Below are 18,927 nucleotides of genomic sequence, written 5' to 3'. Positions count from 1 at the left end.
CCGTACCCATATCCGTGCGGGTATCCGTTATGTTGGTACCCGCATATTTTGTTAATATCCACGGGTACTCAAAAGTATTTATAAAAGAAAATTTTAGTATTTAACAACATATTTTAACCTTAAATTCAAATAGGTTTAAGTTTTTTCAAATAAGTCCTAGTTTTGGTTGTGTTCAAATAGGTCCCAATTTTCATCAATTTTGTTCAATGGGTCCTTTTTTGCTAACATTGTTTAAATCATTAACGAGACCATGAACAGTGACTGTCACGTGTCACTTCGTGATTTTTTTGATTTTTTTTTAAATTTTTTTAAAATTTTTTTAAATGTACATGTATCAACCCAGTAGAGTGTCATGTGTCACTTCGTGGTTTTTTTGAATATTTTTTAAAATTTTTTTAAATGTTCACGTGTCAACTCAGTAGCGTTCTATGTGTCAAAATCAATGTTCTATATTCAATTTGGTTCCTATATTTGTTATTTTTGTTCAATTTAGTTCCAATTTTTGTTAACATTAACCAATTTGGTCCCTCTCCAAATTGAAACCAAATTTAATTTTTATATTAAAATTCATATTTTTTATTAAATATTTTTATATAATATATTAAATTTCACATTATTATAACTTTAATATAAAAATTAAATTTGGTCACATCTTCGATAGAGATCAAATTGGTTAATGTTAACAAAAATTGGGACTAAATTGAACAAAAATAACAAATATAAGGACCAAATTGGGAACAAAAATTAGGACTTATTTAAAAAAAACTTGACAAAAATTGGGACCAAAAAGGTATTTTATCCATTCAAATAAAAATACAATATATAACATTCATAAATTTTAAACAAAGTGCAAAATAATTCATTTGCATAGTATTAAATGATAGTTTATAAAGAAATGAAAATTTTTTAAAACCAATTAATAAAAAATAATCCATTTAAAATTAATGTGTTAATATTCTAATAATATTTTTTATTTTTTCTAATTTAAATTAGAACATAGCTATGCTTAACCCCGAAAGATTAATAGGAATTTAATTAAAAAAATCCACATTTACAATAAACTTGAAACTTCTGATATTTTTCTTTATGAAACTCATGTCAGGTATAATTATGTATATTATAGTGTTTTTGTTAGACTGACATCTTAAAATACACTAATAATTTACCATAAAAAATAATATTAAAAAAGAAAAATAATAAAAATAATATATTGTTATTAGACTCCTTTCTTTTTCAAAATTTTATATGTAAAGAAGTGTAAAAACTATTTGAAAAAAATGCATGTAACTTTTCTTAAGAGTAACCCGAAAGAACTCTAAACTTTTAAAGGATTAAGATTAGCCTAGATTTAAAATTGATGTTTATTTTAATTTATTTTAGAATATGTTTAAAAAACAATTGGAATACACAGTAAAACTTAGCTAACATAACATAACCTTGAAAGTGTGAAATGAATACATGAAAGAAATAAGATCTTTTTCTTTCTTTTTTCCAATCGTTATGCTCTTTGAAATTCAAGTTTTCCACATTCAAAAAAATCAAGTCTTGTTCTCTTTTTCAGAATGAATAATCCAAAATGTCTGTAATGCAATATTTTTACACGTGAAATAACTCTTTTTAGAATAAAGAGTGAGCAATCTAATTTTCGATACATAGAAAAAAGAAAAAAATGTTCGTTGATACTATTCGATGATTATTTGAGAATTTTTATAAATTTAAAATAGTATTAATAAAAATTAATTTTTATATTTTTAGAAGAAATAGAAAATAAATAATAATAAAAAATCATATTAAATACCGATATCTTATAAAGAATTTCCCTCATGTGAAGTACAAAACTCAAAATGACAAAGTGAGAAGCCCAAAAGTTTGGGTCATTGTTGAAAGCCCAATCAATTTTACACGTCAAAATATTTTTCCTTTTCTTTTTAAACCTAAAAGGCTAAATCTGGTAGAATGAGAGATTAACGGGAAATTGGGATTTGATTCAACGGCAAAAAAAGCCCTAAGCAACTTGTTACAATTTGCGTTCGAAGATGGAGCATCAGCACGCAGAAACAGATGCTGGAGATGTATCATCAGCCCAAGCAGTTCTGCTAGGAGCACTGGCTCCTGGTGTTAACGTTCGTATTTTACTCTGCGATCACTTCTATTTTTAATTTTATACTATCTTTTCGCTAAATTTGTGTGATTTTTGTTGCTGCTGCTGCTTTTTTAATTCAGGGTCCTACATGGATTACTTTAAAGTCGACTTTTTTAATGTTGGGTGTCTCTCTTGCTGTTATGCTGGCCCTGGCATTCTCTTCCAGTGATTCATGGTTGATGTTCCATGTTGCATTCTTAGTTATAATTTGCGTCACCCTATTTTTCCTTCTCAGCTGGTACTTCCATTCTTCCCTATTTGAAAATTGTATTGCTTTCAGATTGAAATTGAGATTTTGTTCACAATGATGATTCCTACTTAGTGTGCATCCCAATGAACTCTAAATTAAACATTTATTAGCTAGGCCCTGATGTTATTTCCGGAATGACATAACTTGGAAGTGTTGTTATTGTCGCAGGTAAGGTCAAGTTTTGTGCTTCATGTATGAGTTAAGCTTTTCACTTCTGTATGTGCGTGTTTTCTTTTATATAAGTGTGTCTGGCGCTGGCACTCCATATGGCTGGGCAAAATATTGTGATGAATCGATGATGTTGTGATTCATGGATCAAATTAAGTTTTTTCAGAGTGATATAGCATCGAAAGGAAGGAATGTGTGTGTATGATTAGTTAGTGTACTGTGATTCTGTAGGTGGTTGTGCTCCATTCTTGGGGAAGATTGCAAAAGTGAAAATAAAAGGAAAATGCATGTTGTATCATGATAGCATATGTTTAAGTAAAGCCGTGAAAAGCATCGGTTTTCTTTTGACATCTTCTTACGAGTCAGTTGTTTACAACTTTCTCTGATGAATTTTTTATATGCAGTACTTAATACATTTTCTGTGCAGGTTTCTTGCCGAAACTGGTTTAGTTTCTGTTAATTATCAAATGCGTGAGATGGGATTAGAGCATAAGGATCATTCAGAGAACCTAAAGAGCAAATGACTATTTCTTAAAATATTGCTCAGTTGAATTTCCGAGGACATTTTCTTGAATTGTGTAGGGAAACTTCGGTTGAAATCTTTCACGATGAATTGATCGGCAACCAAATGTTCCAGATTTCTTAAGAGAAACGAACTAGCTGAAAGGTTTATGTTCTGTCAGCTACTCTTGTTTAATGATACGATGAAACAGATGCATTGGCTGGGGAAACCTCCACTAGAAGTGAGTTTCTTTTGATATGCTGTTGTTGTCTAATGAGGACACTGTTTATGTTGTCTGATTGCTAAATTTGTTACATTCTTTTTTTTCCGATTGTGGATGTTGCTGCTGGATACCTTGTAGTCATGTACGTTGCAAGTTGTATAGATTTTATGATGATTTTATTATTTCTGCTTGTTTATGTTCCTCCACGCACTGAATTCATAGTATAATCACCTTAATCAACTACAAGGATATGTCTTTGTCTTCCAAATATATTTTTAGTCTTTTATAATATTTCACGCATGTCTTGGTCTTTCCAAATATATTCTAAGTCCTTATAATATCACATCTTGATTTTAGTTTTCGTAACCAATTATAAGGTTTTAGAATATCCTGTACGAAATATATGCATGACTGAATTCGTTTCCATTCGAAGGCAATACCTTCATGCAGTGTATATTCGCTACATCCACTGTACCTTCAAAAGCTAAGTCACTAACTACACCTTATAATATGAGAAATAACTATCGGAACAAATACATTAGAATATTATCTTCTATGTATGAGCAAATGTATTATTGTTAGCTGTTGGTTTCTGTAATGTTGACGATCTACGTCAATTCAGAAGCAAAGAACTACAGTTTGCTTGAAAAATCTTAATATACACACATATATACAACACGTGTAGACAAAACGTACTTAATAATATCTTAGGAATTGATACAATCTGAAACATCAAAAGTAATTGTGCAAATGAGATGCACTGTGTTTATCATCAGTCATATATGTAGACGTTTTTTCCCCCAGATGTAATTGATTTTTCTTTACCTGGAATAGCACATCTATTTAATTGCATCAGTTGTATCAAGAACATAAGCATGTAAGCATTTCAAGCTTTGAACCTTGAGAAGGACAATTGAAGTCCTCAACCAGGGTGAAGTCAAGCATAAATTAAACAGGCAGGTAAAGAATATATTAATCAATCAGAACGAGTAGCTCTTTGAAGAAACTATTCATTTTCAGAAAACATTAAAAAAATTGAACACTGTTTCACTTCCTTGACAAGAATTATGAGCAGCTCTATATCACCAAGATTGAAATCTAGAAGTTACATCGGCTTCACAAAGATTGAAATCCATTACTTCCACAATTCTTCCATTGGAATACCCCGCTCCTCAGCAACCTCACGAAACTGCTTCATTTTCTGCACAGCAATAACGGTTGCTCTGGCATTGTTGAGTGCATTATTACTCCCTAGTTGCTTTCCCAAAGCATTCTCCACTCCTGCCATTTCAAGAACAATTCTCACAGCCCCACCTGCAATAACTCCAGTACCCGGAGAAGCAGGTCTAAGCATCACCTTCGCTGCTCCATAATCTCCATCAGATCTGGAAAAACAAACAACACAAAAATAAGTATCAGCTATCAGAACAGAGACAATAACATACTTCTACTCTAAGTTAAACTCCAACTCTATCATCTGATAGAGTAGTCATAATACTATGCTTGCAAAAATGTGATCATAATACTATGCTTCTAAACCACCGTCAAAACGATAAAAAGGATTTCTCCAAACTTTTACTTTTAACTCGCACATGTACCAAGTCAATTTCATTTTTTTCATATTTAATTATAAGAGAACCTCATGGATTCAATCTTGGATTCAAAGACACTTGCAGATTATCATAACAGCATAAATGGGTGACCAGAAGAAACAAAGAGTTTAGAAATAGATTGTAAGGTGAGGTAAGGTCGAGAAAGTACCTGTGGGGAAAAGTGGAGTACTTAGTCATTGGCACCTTTACGATGTTCCTCCTGGCATTGGAGGCGGACTTCTGAACGGCGGCGACGACTTCCTTGGCCTTGCCAACTCCGACGCCGACTTGGCCCTTCTTGTCTCCGACAATGACGACAGCTCTGAAGCGCAACTGCTTCCCTCCCTTAACAACCTTCGTCACCCTCCTCACCTGGACAACTCTCTCTTCGAACCCGTCGCGGACCTTCTCCTTCTTCGACCCGGACCCGAACCCCGTGTCCTGCTTCACCAGGGCGTCCGTTTCAAAGACGTCGTTCCCGAGCACAGAGACGCCGCTGAAGGCGGGGCCGTAGAGCTCCTCGTAGGCTGCGGCGATCTCCTCCTCCGTCTCGAGGGGGCCATCGTCGAAGGAGGGAGGGGCGACAAATCCCTCCGGAGGCTCCGGGGGGTTGAAGTCAATGTCTTCCAATGGGTTAACGTTGTCGAAGAAGGAAGTGTCGATGTCGTCGGAGGGTTTGGATTTGGCGCAGAGGAGGGAGGGGTGGTGCTGGGGTTTGGCGAAGAGGAGGGAGACGGTGTGCGGTGGCGAAGGGAGGAGAGAGAAACGGGAAGAGGCGGAGAGAGAGAGGGAATTGAGAGCGGAGGAAAGCGAAGGTGCGGCCATGGAAACAGGGAAAGCTTATCCTGATCCTCAACAACACTCAGCAACAAAATACGTTTGTGAAGAAATTAAGATGAATAAATTTCAAAAGATAAAAATATGAATTTCCTTATTCTTTTTCTTCCAAAGTTTTTTTTTTCTTTCTTGTCTTAATTTTTTAGATGAGCGAACTAATTTTATAAAAGTGATAATATATTTTAGGGTTAAATATGTTTTTATCTCTTAATTCTAAATTTTAGAATTAGTCAATTTTAAAATTTTGGACTAATTTAATCTTTTATTTTTTTGAAATTCGTTGATTTAGTTTTTTTAATCAAACTTTTTAAAGTTTATTTGGCATTTCAATCGTGTTTTATTATAATATTTGACTTAACATTAAAAAAATGTGTCAGACACTATAAATAACTCAGATACAATCTTGAAATGTGTACAAAACATCAAATAAACATAAGAGAAGTTGATTAAAAGAAATAAATCTACATACCTTGACAAACGAAAGAGTAAATGATAATAAAAATTTGAGATAGACTAATTTTAAAATTCACTAAAAATTAATGAATAAAAAACATATTTAACCATTTTATTTAAATTGAAATTAAAAGAATTAAATTTAGTTCTAATTTCAATAATTTCGTGAACATGTACTTTTTGTCTTAATATTTAAATACATACTAATTCTTATTTTAATTTTTCTTTTTTGCGTCGTGAATATTTTTTTCGATAAAAAGATAATGACATGTGTGTAAATGATTACAATATTAGTTACTTATTTACGTAAAATAGTAATAGTAATCTATAAAAATATATAGAGGGAATTCATCTTTTTTGTGTTCACTTTTCATTTTTCAATTTTATTCTTAATTTTTATTTTAAAAATTATTTATTTTATAATTATTTTTTTAACCGTTTTTTTAAATCTTTTTTATTTTGACCGTTATTCTAAAAATTTTTTTAACAGTTATTTTATTTAACAACTATTTTAAAATTTATTATATATACTAGCGTAAACATATGCGCTCGTACTTGTGTATACGCATTTTTTACATATACATGATATTATGTTAGTAGGTGATAATATTGTAATATTATTAAGTTAATATATAAAATAAAATTATATTTATTAAAAATAAAATGAAATATATCAGAAAAGACGAGAGAATAACGGTTGATAAATATGGAAGAAGAGAAGAAGCAGAAATAGACCATTTTATAAAAATTTTGTAAAATTAACGGTCAATTTTCAAAAATTTATTAAATAATTATATTTTAAAGGGTAAAATTAGAATTTTGAGATGTGAATACAAAAGAGGGAATCTCTTTATATATTACTAGCGTAACACAGGCGCTATCCGCATGTGTGTATACATTTTTTAAATATGCGTGATATTATATTAGTAGGTGATAATATTATAATGTTATTAAGTTAATATATATATATATATATATATATATATATATATATATATATATATATATATATTAAAATTATATTTATTAAAAATAAAGTGAAATATATCATAATAGATAAAAGAATAACTATTGATAAATAAAGAAGAAGAGAAGAAACAGAAACATCTGATTTTATAAAAAGTTTGTAAAAGTAACGGTCAATTTTTAAAAATTTAATAAATTATTATATTTAAAGGGTAAAATCGGTATTTTGAAATGTGGACACAAAAGAGAGAATCTTTTTATATATTACTAGTGTAAACACAGGCGCTATCGCGCCTGTGTGTACGCATTTTTTGAATTATATTAATAATTGATGATATTGTAATGTTATTAATTTAATAAACAAAATAAAAGTATATTTATAAAAAATAAAATAAAATGTACGGAGAAAATAAGAGAAAAATAACTGTTGATGAATAGTAAGAGAAAAAAAGAAAAAGGAGATAAGTAAATAATTTTATAAAAACTTGTAAAAGTAACCGTTAATTTTTAAAAATTTAATAAATAATTAAATTATAAAGGGTAAAGTTGGAATTATGAAATGTGGACACAAAAGAGGGAATCCCCTTTATATATAGTTATAGATTATAAATTTTAAAAATAAATATTATTGATCTTATAAAAATTAAAAAATGTGGATACGCAAACGCGACAACACCTGTAGTGTTCAATAATAAAAGTTAACGTGGTCAGTTAAAAAATATATATTAATATTGGATCGATATATTAGGAAAATTTGTTAGTTTCGAAAGTTTAGAAGAGCAAGAAAATTGTAAAGGACCAAAATTATATGTCAACGAAACTATGGAGACTAAAAGTAAATCTAAGTTAAACACTATGTAAATATATAACTAATTTTTTATTCTTTCAAATTTTGAAATTAATATTAAGATATATAAATAGCATTTATTTTGGATTCTTAATTTGTTTTATTCGTTTTCATGTTAAACCATATTATAGACACTAACAGTGTCATTTAGAATAATTATTTGACGTTTTGTTCGATAAACAATATTATATAGAGATAGTAATTTTTAATTTTAGAAAAATAAAAAATTGTTCGTTTTACCAATAATAAAATCACATTTGAACCTTTGTAAGCCTAAAATAATAAAAAAAATCATACCATTCAAAGTAAAAAAAAAAAAATGTTTGACACATGTATTCTGCACATTTGAGCTAACTTCTAATGTTTTTACTTGATTAAAGATTTGTGTGACCCTATTCTTCTTAATGTTTGTTAGATACACTTCTTTTTAATAATTTATGGTATTTTTGAAAGGTACTGGAATTAAGATTTCTTTTAAGTTTGATTAATAATTTAGTTTTATATTTAATTTATCGTACAATTATATTTTTATATTTCTTTTTCATTTAATTAAGTTTTCATTTTTTAGAAAATAAAAAATTCAGTCATCTTTTTTGAAATTGATATTTACAATATGTTATCTTAAGATTTGTTGGGCTTATCACGTCATGAAAAGTTTCACATCACCTAAGATAACCTAAGAGTTATTTTAGTGAATATATAATGAACTTTAAGTTCATGATCTTCCTTGCTCCATCTAAAACACTTTGACTTTTCTTATTGGATAAAGATAGTTTAACCCACATTTTTTGACCTACTTTTAATCCACTCCTTCTTTTAATCCACTCCTTCAATCACCATTAGATCATCTATTTTGAATCTTTCAAGTGATGTGATGTGATGATCTAATGGTGATTGAAGTAGTGGGTTAAAAGTGAGTAAAAAAATGGATTGAAATATCATTGTCCTTTCTTATTTTCTTAGTAGAGAGTTGTGAATTCTTGTGTTCTTTATGTTAATCTTATTTCTTTATTAATAGGGTGATTCTTGGGGTAAAGACGGTAATATTTTTAATTGATGATGTGTTTTTCCCGTATCAAGAGTTATGGTTCGATAGTAGGATTTTTACTTAGTATGCTCTCTGGTTGCAACTTAGTTTGATCTTCCACGTCAGAAAAGATTAATTCCTTATTGTTGGAGAATCATCCTTGGTTGTTAAAGTCCCATGAGAAATTGAGAAATTTGATGGAAGGATCATTCTTGGTGCTTTGTTGGCAGCAGGATGTCATGGTGTCATGGTGGTGCTACGTCATCAGGTATTATATTGATGGGTGTTGAGTCTCCAACGAGGGAGTCAAATGGCACGGTGTCTACAAAGTGCGGACGTTCGATTTGTGGCTTTTCGCAGTGGTTTTGCATCGTGGGTTGCGGCATGGTTCCGACGAAGGGTTTATGGTATTTATGCGTGAGCATTGACTAATATTTATGCAAGATGTTAGGTGATTATACACGGACATTGGTTACCATTGATGTAGGTGCATGAAAATTCTTGGGATGACTTAATTCGAAGTGGAAATTCTTTGGAGGGCTTGATTCCAAGTGGAACTTCTTAAGATGGTATGATTTCTAGTGGAAATTCTTGAGATTGGTTGATTCCAAGTGAAAATTCTTTGAATGATTTAATTCCAAGTTAATATTCTTGGGATGGCTTGATTCCGAGTAGAAATTCTTTGGATAGTTTAATTCCAAGTGAAAATTCTTGGGATAGTTTGATTTCAAGTGAAAATTCTTGGCATAATTTGAATCAAAGGGGAAATCTTTGAAACGATTTGATTCCAAGTGATACTTTTTATGATGGAGTATGATTGCTAGTATAGATAATGAATATGTGCTTATTTTAATTAGGATGTAGAATGTTCGACTGATGAAAATAACACATCTTGAAAAGTCTCACATCGCATAAGATAACCTTGGGGTGGATTTAGTAACTATATAATAAATTCTAAATTCATAATTTTTCTTTTCTTAAGTCTAAGACACTTTAAGTTAGTATTTGACTTTGTAGTAAAGTGTAGTAAGAGGTAGAATGAGAAAAAGAAATAGAAAAAGTCAATAAAATTCCATAAATAGAAAATAACTCTATATGTGACATCTTCGACTAACATTTACTAGTTTAACTAAAAGGTCACATCGACCGACCAAAATACTAGTTAACTTTTTTTTAAATAAATAAATTATAGCTCTTAATATTTATTTTTTATTTAGTTCTTAAAATATTTTTTAAGTTTGTGTGATTTTATAGTTTTATTTTCTCATTCATTCATACGTGTCTTTAATATTTTAATTTTTCTTACACATCGTACAAAATTATTATTTTTAATACTTCATTAAATAAGATTTTAAGAGTGATAAAAAATAAAAATATTATTATGTGTTCAAGAATCGTTTATCACTGTTGCTATTTAAATAATTTATTTTGTCTATTTTATTAATTACAATATTCATTTAATATGTGATACATAAATATTGGTGAATGATGTACTTGTTTTTTTAAATATTTGTTATTTAACTATTTTTATAACATCCTATTTTAATAATTTATTAATACTAAAATAAAATGTTTGATCATGGTGTTCGAAAAAGATAATCGAGCATATAATACAATATTACAAAAGATATGCATATTATTTATATAATTAAACTAACCTACAAATCTATACGAAAGACTGACTAACCAATACTAATGCTCCCTGAGACCTATTGATAACTCCTCATCTTCCATATATGTCTCTAAGTTTGTAATTTCGTCTGCTCTCGCCAAATAGGCGATCATCGCAAAAGAAAGAGATAGCACAAGCACACAAAAGGGAAAACTATTGTACAAAAGAGTTATGCTACACAATTAAAGCATATTAAATACTAAACATGGTTAACACACGAGAATACAAACACACAAACATTTGACACTAACTTAATTATCCGGATACATGCCCTTGATATAGAGTTCATAGGTGTGCACTTGTGATGGTTCATAGACTCCCTAGAGTTCATAGTCTTAAGGGGTTATCACCCAACCACACATAAAGTTAATCTCCTTTCCAAAGATTATGATCTTTTGCGACTCTCACCAAATAACTCATTATAGTATAATTGAGTGTGAATGATTATTAGAGTTTATATACCTCCTTCTTAACAACTTTTATATCAAGGCATACACTAACAATACACATATATCAATTTCATGAAGCAAACATAATTGAAATTTGTTGAGGGCTTCTAAGAAAGGAATATTTATCTGTAGCTTCTTATGCAGTGGCGGAGGATAATGGTGGCAGGGGAGGGCCATGGCCCCCCCAAAAATTTAGAATTTTTTTTTATGATAGGTATTTTTTTTTATAATAGATATTATGTATTTTAATTTTTTTATTATAAATATTAAATCAAATATTCTTTTCTTTTATAAAAATAATAATTAATGGTAATAAATAATAAAATATAAAACCATACATAATAAAGAATAAAAAGATTTATCAAGATATTTTTATTATTTTTTTCATTATAGTTTGAGTTTCTCACAACTTGTTTTCATCTTTCATTCTTACTTGTTTTCGTTTTCTTTTGTATCTGAAAAGAAAAAAATATTTTATTTTTGTTCTTATTTCTCCTTTATTATCTTCCATTCTCGAGGAAGTAAAGAAGAAGGTAATTTTTTCGTCTCACTTGATGATGAAATATTAGTTTAATATTTTATTTAATGAACCTTTTTTATATTTTTTTATTTATTTTATGAACATAGAAAAAAAGTATTGTACCATGTGTTTTTTATAATAAGATTTTAATTGTGGTTCCATTATATGTCTATTTTCTTTTGTTTCTCAAGAGAAAAAGATCTATTATTTTTGCTCTCATATCTTAGTTGTTCTCTTCTATTCTTGAAGAAATAAAGAAGAAGGTAATTATCTTTTGTTTCACTTGATGGTGAAATATTAATTTAATAATTTATTTAATGAGTCTATTGTATATTAATTTTATATTTAATGAACATAGAAGAAAATGGATTGTACTATGTGTTTTTTATAATTGGATTTTAAGTGTGGTTTGATTATCATCGATTTTTCTTTTGGGTTTTAAGTGTGGTTTGATTCCCCGCTAATGATGTAGTTTATTGTTATACTAAGTTATATATATTCATTTTTACGGTATTAATGCCAATAATTAAATGTATAAATTTTGGATGTATTATTTTGGCTCTCCCAACAATGTTGGTCAAGATCCGCCACTATTCTTATGGATATCTAAGAATCTACCGAATCAATTTTCCTTTTCCTTCCATGATGGTGCATGAGGACAAGGATTGATTTTCTACTGAAAATTTTCCCCTTCATTCTCACTTTTTCTCTTCTACCGTTTCCTCTTCATTATTCTTCTCTCCCCCTTCATCCTCTACTTTCACTTTTCTCTATACTCTCATTTTCTTCTTCTTTTCATGAGTGAGTGATTCTCTTTCTAAGTGAGTGTTTTCAAGTATAACTTTCTTCAATATTGCTCAAAGCTTCTAATTCTCTAAAATAATATGAATAGATTAATGATATTTTTGATAAATTAAAGTAATCTTCAATTAACTGATTATATTGTTTCCTAATTCACAAAAATGAAAATATCCATTATATAAATGTAAACAAGTTGTGAATGTGATATGATAAATTAAGAAATTATCATCACATTTGTCTCCAATAAAAGAATATCATTAAAGACTTAATTTATATGGTTTACGTAAACTAAATTAGAAATTATTTACTTAACTGTAATTTTTTTATTTAATGTCCTTTCAGTATCGGTGAGAATGAGAATATATGGTACTAACACAAATATTCCTAACTAAACCAAAAACTTATAACTATTCTTAAATAAATAAAAATTAATAAATATATGATGGGTTTTTCTATGGGAGAATTCATTAATAAAATACAACACTAATAAGATATGAGCCCAAACTATATAAGTAGGGATATCGACTTACCACATGTTGCGTTACAAATGAGTGAGCTTGGTCATATTTACTCTTTGGTAAGTCAAAAATTTTGTAACCCAGCTCAGGTTCGTAAGTTAACTCACTTAAGGATGTTTTGTAGGTTAAGTGAGTCAGGTCCAATTTGATTCACATTTTAAAAAGTTAAATTTTGTCCAACTCAACCCAGCTTGATTTTATGGTGAGCTGAGTTGGTCCACATGTTGAAACTCATTTTAACATCTCTCCACATAAGACATTGACATCACCTCTCACCTAAAACTTTAAAACAATGAGTTTATAAGTGTTCCTTCTTATATGGTAGTAAACTTTATCAATTCTACTCAATGTGAGACTTAGACTCACTTAAATTCCTAAAAATATATACTCACACTACTAGAAATTCTCAATTACATGGGATTTTTCTTGCAAATTTGTTAAAAAAATAGCAAGAAAAGAGTGTTTTCTACCATTTTTTCTAAGAATTTTAATTGGCTTGTAATTCCTTCGTGGGTAATCATTTCATACAAAATTATAAAATTTGTAAGTATTTCCTACAAAATTTGTTGCGAAAAGTGTTTTATACAAAACACTTTGCAAGAAAATTAGTAGCAATTTCTTGCAAATTTTTTTTTTCACAACAAAATTTGTAAATATTTCTTACGAAAAAATTTTCAAAAAAGAATTAGTAGTGTCATTTATCATGTTTGCACAAAAAGTAGGTATATTTTTCCATATTGATATGATTAACATCATTTCACCTTGTGTTTATAAAAGAGACCTTACAAATCTCGAATATATTAATTAAAGATTAGAACTTTTTGGTCATCCAAAAGACTTATTTTACTTTATAGTAAATCTTTTATCTTCATTATAGTTTTAATTACCATGATGGAATAAATCACTAAAAAAATATCTAAATAGTAATCAATTTTAAAGGCTAAAAATAATTAGTAATTATAATGACCAATTTAGATATACTGCAAGAAAATTTCTAATTAGTTACAAATTTTAGTGACCAATAATGATTAGTAACTATAGTAACCAATTTAGATACTAATTTACAAAACTAAAAATTATTGGTTACTAAAATAGTCACTATTATGAATAAAAAATTTTAATTCATCACTAAATTGGTCTTTAAAATTAGCTACCATGGTTTTGACTACCAAAGAAAATTGGTCACTAAAAATTAGTTACCTAGTTTTAGCTATAAAATGACTTAGTTTCTAAATTGGTCTTTAATTAATTAGTGACCAATTATAATTTTTTATTTATAATAGTGATTATTTATGTAACCAATAATTTTTAATTTTATATATTGGTATCTAAATTGGTCACTATAGTGACTAACTATTTTTTTGTTCTAAACTTGGTTTCTAATTGAGAATTTTCTTGTAGTGATATCATTTATAAATTATAAATTATTGATATTTAAAATAATCTCTATTATAAATAAAAATATATATTTGGGTTGTGAATCGGCCACTAAATTAATTCTAACATTAACTACAAAATTTTTTTTTTCTACCAAAAAATTAGTGTCTAAATAACTATTAAAGACCAATTTAAACACTAATTATTTTGTAACTTTTTTTATAACAAAAACTTTGGTAATTAATATTAAAAACCACTTTAATTACCAATTCACAACTCGATTACAATTTTTTATTCATAACAGATATTATTTCAAATACCAATGATTTTTAATTTATTATCTAAATTGATTATAATATAATAATTAATTACTTTTTACCTCTAAAAATAGTTACAATTTAGGCATTTTATTGACATCCTTAATTAGTCTTAATTAGTCCTGTCCTTATTTTCTCTCGTATTTAATTATTTTAGCGGAGCCCGAGGAAAAAAAATGAGTTTTTCGATTTATTTAAGGTGTCCATAAATGATCAGAGAATTAACTCTCGGAATCATTCAATGTCAATTATTGTTCCACCTACTGTTTTTTTTCCTCTTCGTGCAATCATCAACAAAAATGTTTGCAATTGTTTTTTGGCTTAAATATTTTTTTGTCCTCATTTTGACAGTGTTTGTTGTGGACGATCCTCATTTTGACAGAATATTTAGAATGATCATCATTTTGACAGAATGTTTAAAATGATCCTCATTTATACCGAATGTTTAAAATGGTCATCATTTTCGCAATTCGTGTTTTATTTGGTCCTTTTCTGTAATGTTGTTTAAATCATTAACGGAGCATTGTACCACACCTGTACAATGCTCCGTTAATGATTTAAATAACGTTACATAAAAGGACCAAATAAAACACGAATTGCGAAAATGATGACCATTTTAAACATTCAGTAAAAATGATGAACATTTTAAACATTCTGTCAAAATGAAGATCATCCGCAACAAACACTACGAAAATGAGGACCAAAAAAGTATTTAAGCCTTGTTTCTTTTAACCACCAAAATTTCACCCCTTTATACCATCAAACATCTGAATACGATTTTTCAGGATTTCTATCTACATCCTTCTTAAATATGTTAGCCACTTAATTATGTATGTAAGATTTACTTGCGTAGTTTCCCTTAATTACTATCAATTGTGCTCATGTTGAACCAATCGTTACGAAACCAAACTCACTCTCACCACTTGACTCAGGTTGATCTCTCCACACAAACCCTACCAAACTTCCTTTTTTAATAGTCTTAACAACTCTGGAAGTGAATGCTAAGAAGACACTATTATCATAGCAAGTTCCTTCGAATATTCTAACATTTATTTTAAATAAGTGTAATTTAATGGTTGAACCAATAAAAGTTATATATGCCTAAATTAATTTTATTTGAAAGTTCCATCTCTCTATATTTAAAACCAAAACAAAAACACATATTTGATAACAATATATTTTTTATTTGATTGAAAAGAAATCATATAAATAAAAGATTTACCCTCTTAAAAAATTCAATGTATTTCTTACAACTTTTCTTTCACGTACCATTGAACACAACAAGCAACAAGGAACATCACAGTTTGAATATAACAAGGAACATCACAGTTTGAATATGCAAGGAACATCACAGTTGAAATTTTAGTTTGTCTCTCCTCACACATTTTCTCTCCACCATCTCATACATAGAAATAAATATACCACATAATGACACACAACAATACAAGGTTGAATGTCGTAACATATATATCTAACATTTGTCTCTATTATCCCACTGACACCATTAAACATAATAAGAAACGAAATGCAAGAACACAAGGTTTGCATACAACTAAACACATCTACCATATCTCTTAAATATAGCGATCATAGTTTGGATAAGGCCATATCTTGTAATCTTTCAAGTTATCAAAAGTTTGATTCAAAACCATGAACTATTCTCAATTTCAAAGATGTTGTCAAGGCCCCCATAGACATCTTCATCACTTATCGGCATGTTATTGCCATCAAGGGGTGTTGTTGGTGCTGGTGCTGTGGCTTCTGCAGTTGTTTGGCTTGGTGCCCCTTTCCCAGCAGTGTTCGACAATTGATCATGGTGTGCTATATTCACATCTGATTTTGCTCCACTTGAAGAACTTCCACCAGCATTGAGTGAATTCAAAAGCCTTTTAGCATCAGCTTCTTTCTTACGGTTCAGCTTTGTGAGAAATTCCATATATGCATCTTCATATGTAGATTTCATGTCGTTAAGGTTGTCTGTCTCGGATGTTTTCGAGCTTTCCATGTTTGACAAGCACACCGGTGCTTCCACATTTTTGTTTTTTCTAGCCCACACATACTGCTTCCTCTCAAAAAAATGGTTCATATGAGACAGATAAATAAACATTGTACAAATCTGCAAATTACTTCTCACCCATGCCCTATTTTTACTTTATTTGTGTAGAAACAAGTTTAGAATATTAATTGGTTTTTCTTTTGTTCTACCTTAAAATAACATGTAGTTTTAGTTCAAAATTTCATGAGCATATTGTGTGAACTCTCATCCCCCTAATATATGGTAAACAATAATTGTTCACTAAATAATGTGCAAAGGATGCAAAACTAACCAGATTTTTCCTTTCGTCCGTGAAAATGGTTATAAAATCTCCCAGTTGTAGCTCATAATGGTTCACTAACTCCCCTGTTACATTGGATTGGCAAGTAATTATTTTCTATGATGCCAAAATCAAGACTGTTGCAGAAGTTAGAAAGAAAAAAAAAATGAAATTTTACCTGCACTTTCAAGAACATACATTCTACTTCTGTTATTAGACCAATATCTGTTTAATCAGCAACATATATTTAATAACTTTGAAAATGAAAGAGATATCCAATAATAAATTGCAAAAGAAATTTACTTGTATTTCAAGGTCCACATCTTCCCAGAATAAACATCCTTGACCATGATATCCTTCCCTTCCTTGTCTGTCAATGGTGGAAGCTTGGCCTCAACCTCCCTCTATTTAACATATGTATATTTCATAATCAGAAGGCAAAAGTTGAAGGCATTGCATCATGTAAATGAAGAATAATATTATATTTTCCCACAAGTTTTCCTGATTCTTTATGAAGAAAATATAAAACAATTGATAGAAGGTTAGAGAATTAATTAAAAAGATGTTTTTAGAGACAACATTAAAATTATATATATTTAAAATAGAAAATTTCCATTTCAAGAATGTTGAGGCAACTTGGAGCATAGATCAGGTTTCTTATTTCGTCAATGATTCATCTTTCTTAGAATAAACATAAAGAAAACCAAAATGATAATTGAGAAAATAGAAAACCTTACCTTTGGGAGCACAATGCGACCTAGGGCACTAACGTCACTATTCTTCAACTGCTTTGTGAAAACTTCCTCTAACATCTGCATTCAGATAGGCATAATTAAAAAATATATATATAGATGAAACACCAAAAAGAGAAAACCCCATATTAGGAATGTTTGATCTCGAACTCACATGTTTGTTTTAAATAACTGCATGTTTAATAATTATTTTTCTGCTTTAAACTTATAAAACTTTGATAATTGTTTCCAAAATAAAAACAATTAAGATGATTCATCATCTCTTAATTTTCTTTGAAAGGCAAACTCTTAAAAAAGCTAGGTTTAATATGTATCGAATGGTAATTTCAGAAAACCTTGAAATCAATGAAGAAGGACCAGTTACCTTCCCATCTGGGGTGCAAAAAATAGTGATAGTTTTATCTTTCTTGGCAGTGAGTTTTCCATCTGATCCTCGTCCAGAAACAGGTTTTTCCTTTGCTGTCCCTTTGGTTGGAATCGAAGGAGCCGTAGGAGCAACACTCTTACTTTTCTGTCTTACTTGTTTCCTTTTGTCCCTGGCAACTTTGCTAGTCAATGGTCCCACAGAGGCTTGAACTTGAACTTCAGAATTTGGTGGTCCACGAATTGCACTAGGTTGTCCTGTCGGAAGGGTATGCAAAGGATATTGATTCATTTGTTGGAACTGCATGTTTTGATTATATGGAGCGAAATAAGGATCAGGAAAGCCACCTTCTCCAGTTTTTTGAACAGGGACGTTAAAATTTGTTAGTTCTGCCATGTTTTGTTGAGCAGGGATTCTTACGTTCGAAGTAGAGACATTAGGGATTAGTGGGTTGGTGGTGGTTGCTGAAAACGGCACATGAAAGTTGTCCATTCTTGAAACAAAGAGGCTGAATTTGAGGGTTCTTTGTTTGTGTGTTGAGTGAAATGGGAGTGAGGGTGCGTAGGGCTTTTATACCTGTGAAGGAAGCAGAAAGGAGTGTGGAAAAAGCATGAGACGATGGCAGTGAATGAAGAAAAAAACGAAACACACGGTAACAAGAGAGGAAAGAGAGAAATTTGCCCAATGGGGTGAAAAAGGTGACAGGTGGAGGAAACGTTGTGGCATTGGAATGCAAATCCTTGTTGTAAATGAAGCGAAATGTAGGAAGAAAAACCACATATAAACATTTGTTCAAACTCAAAAAGTGGATGTGCTGAGAGAGAGATGCAGCAG

The 18,927-nt window shown here is 29.7% G+C and overlaps 3 protein-coding genes across 3 annotated transcripts; 1 reads left to right on the top strand and 2 right to left on the bottom strand.

Annotated features, from left to right (window-relative positions):
- The first annotated feature begins 1,932 nt into the window (after positions 1 to 1,932).
- LOC114177083 (uncharacterized) lies at positions 1,933 to 3,476 on the top strand. Its single transcript, XM_028062317.2, has 3 exons — positions 1,933 to 2,123; positions 2,224 to 2,381; positions 2,989 to 3,476. The coding sequence occupies exons 1-3, from the start codon at positions 2,037 to 2,039 to the stop codon at positions 3,083 to 3,085; spliced, it is 342 nt and encodes a 113-aa protein (XP_027918118.1). The 5' UTR covers positions 1,933 to 2,036; the 3' UTR covers positions 3,086 to 3,476.
- Positions 3,477 to 4,234: 758 nt separating this feature from the next.
- EMB3113 (Ribosomal protein S5 family protein) lies at positions 4,235 to 5,764 on the bottom strand. Its single transcript, XM_028060069.2, has 2 exons — positions 5,048 to 5,764; positions 4,235 to 4,671 (listed from the first exon to the last, which is right to left on the bottom strand). The coding sequence occupies exons 1-2, from the start codon at positions 5,701 to 5,703 to the stop codon at positions 4,422 to 4,424; spliced, it is 906 nt and encodes a 301-aa protein (XP_027915870.1). The 5' UTR covers positions 5,704 to 5,764; the 3' UTR covers positions 4,235 to 4,421.
- A 10,273-nt stretch (positions 5,765 to 16,037) lies between these two features.
- LEC2 (AP2/B3-like transcriptional factor family protein) lies at positions 16,038 to 18,646 on the bottom strand. Its single transcript, XM_028064994.2, has 6 exons — positions 18,094 to 18,646; positions 17,715 to 17,789; positions 17,281 to 17,381; positions 17,156 to 17,202; positions 16,990 to 17,063; positions 16,038 to 16,721 (listed from the first exon to the last, which is right to left on the bottom strand). The coding sequence occupies exons 1-6, from the start codon at positions 18,583 to 18,585 to the stop codon at positions 16,305 to 16,307; spliced, it is 1,206 nt and encodes a 401-aa protein (XP_027920795.1). The 5' UTR covers positions 18,586 to 18,646; the 3' UTR covers positions 16,038 to 16,304.
- Between the last annotated feature and the right edge of the window lie 281 nt (positions 18,647 to 18,927).

The sequence above is a fragment of the Vigna unguiculata genome, chromosome 3, assembly GCF_037176805.1.
Source record: "Vigna unguiculata cultivar grain cowpea cultivar isolate G323 ecotype 2 chromosome 3, ASM3717680v1, whole genome shotgun sequence".
Classification (NCBI taxonomy): Eukaryota; Viridiplantae; Streptophyta; class Magnoliopsida; order Fabales; family Fabaceae; genus Vigna; species Vigna unguiculata.
The sequence above is the reverse complement of the archived record's forward strand: the minus strand, read 5'-3'. Positions and strand labels throughout refer to the sequence as shown.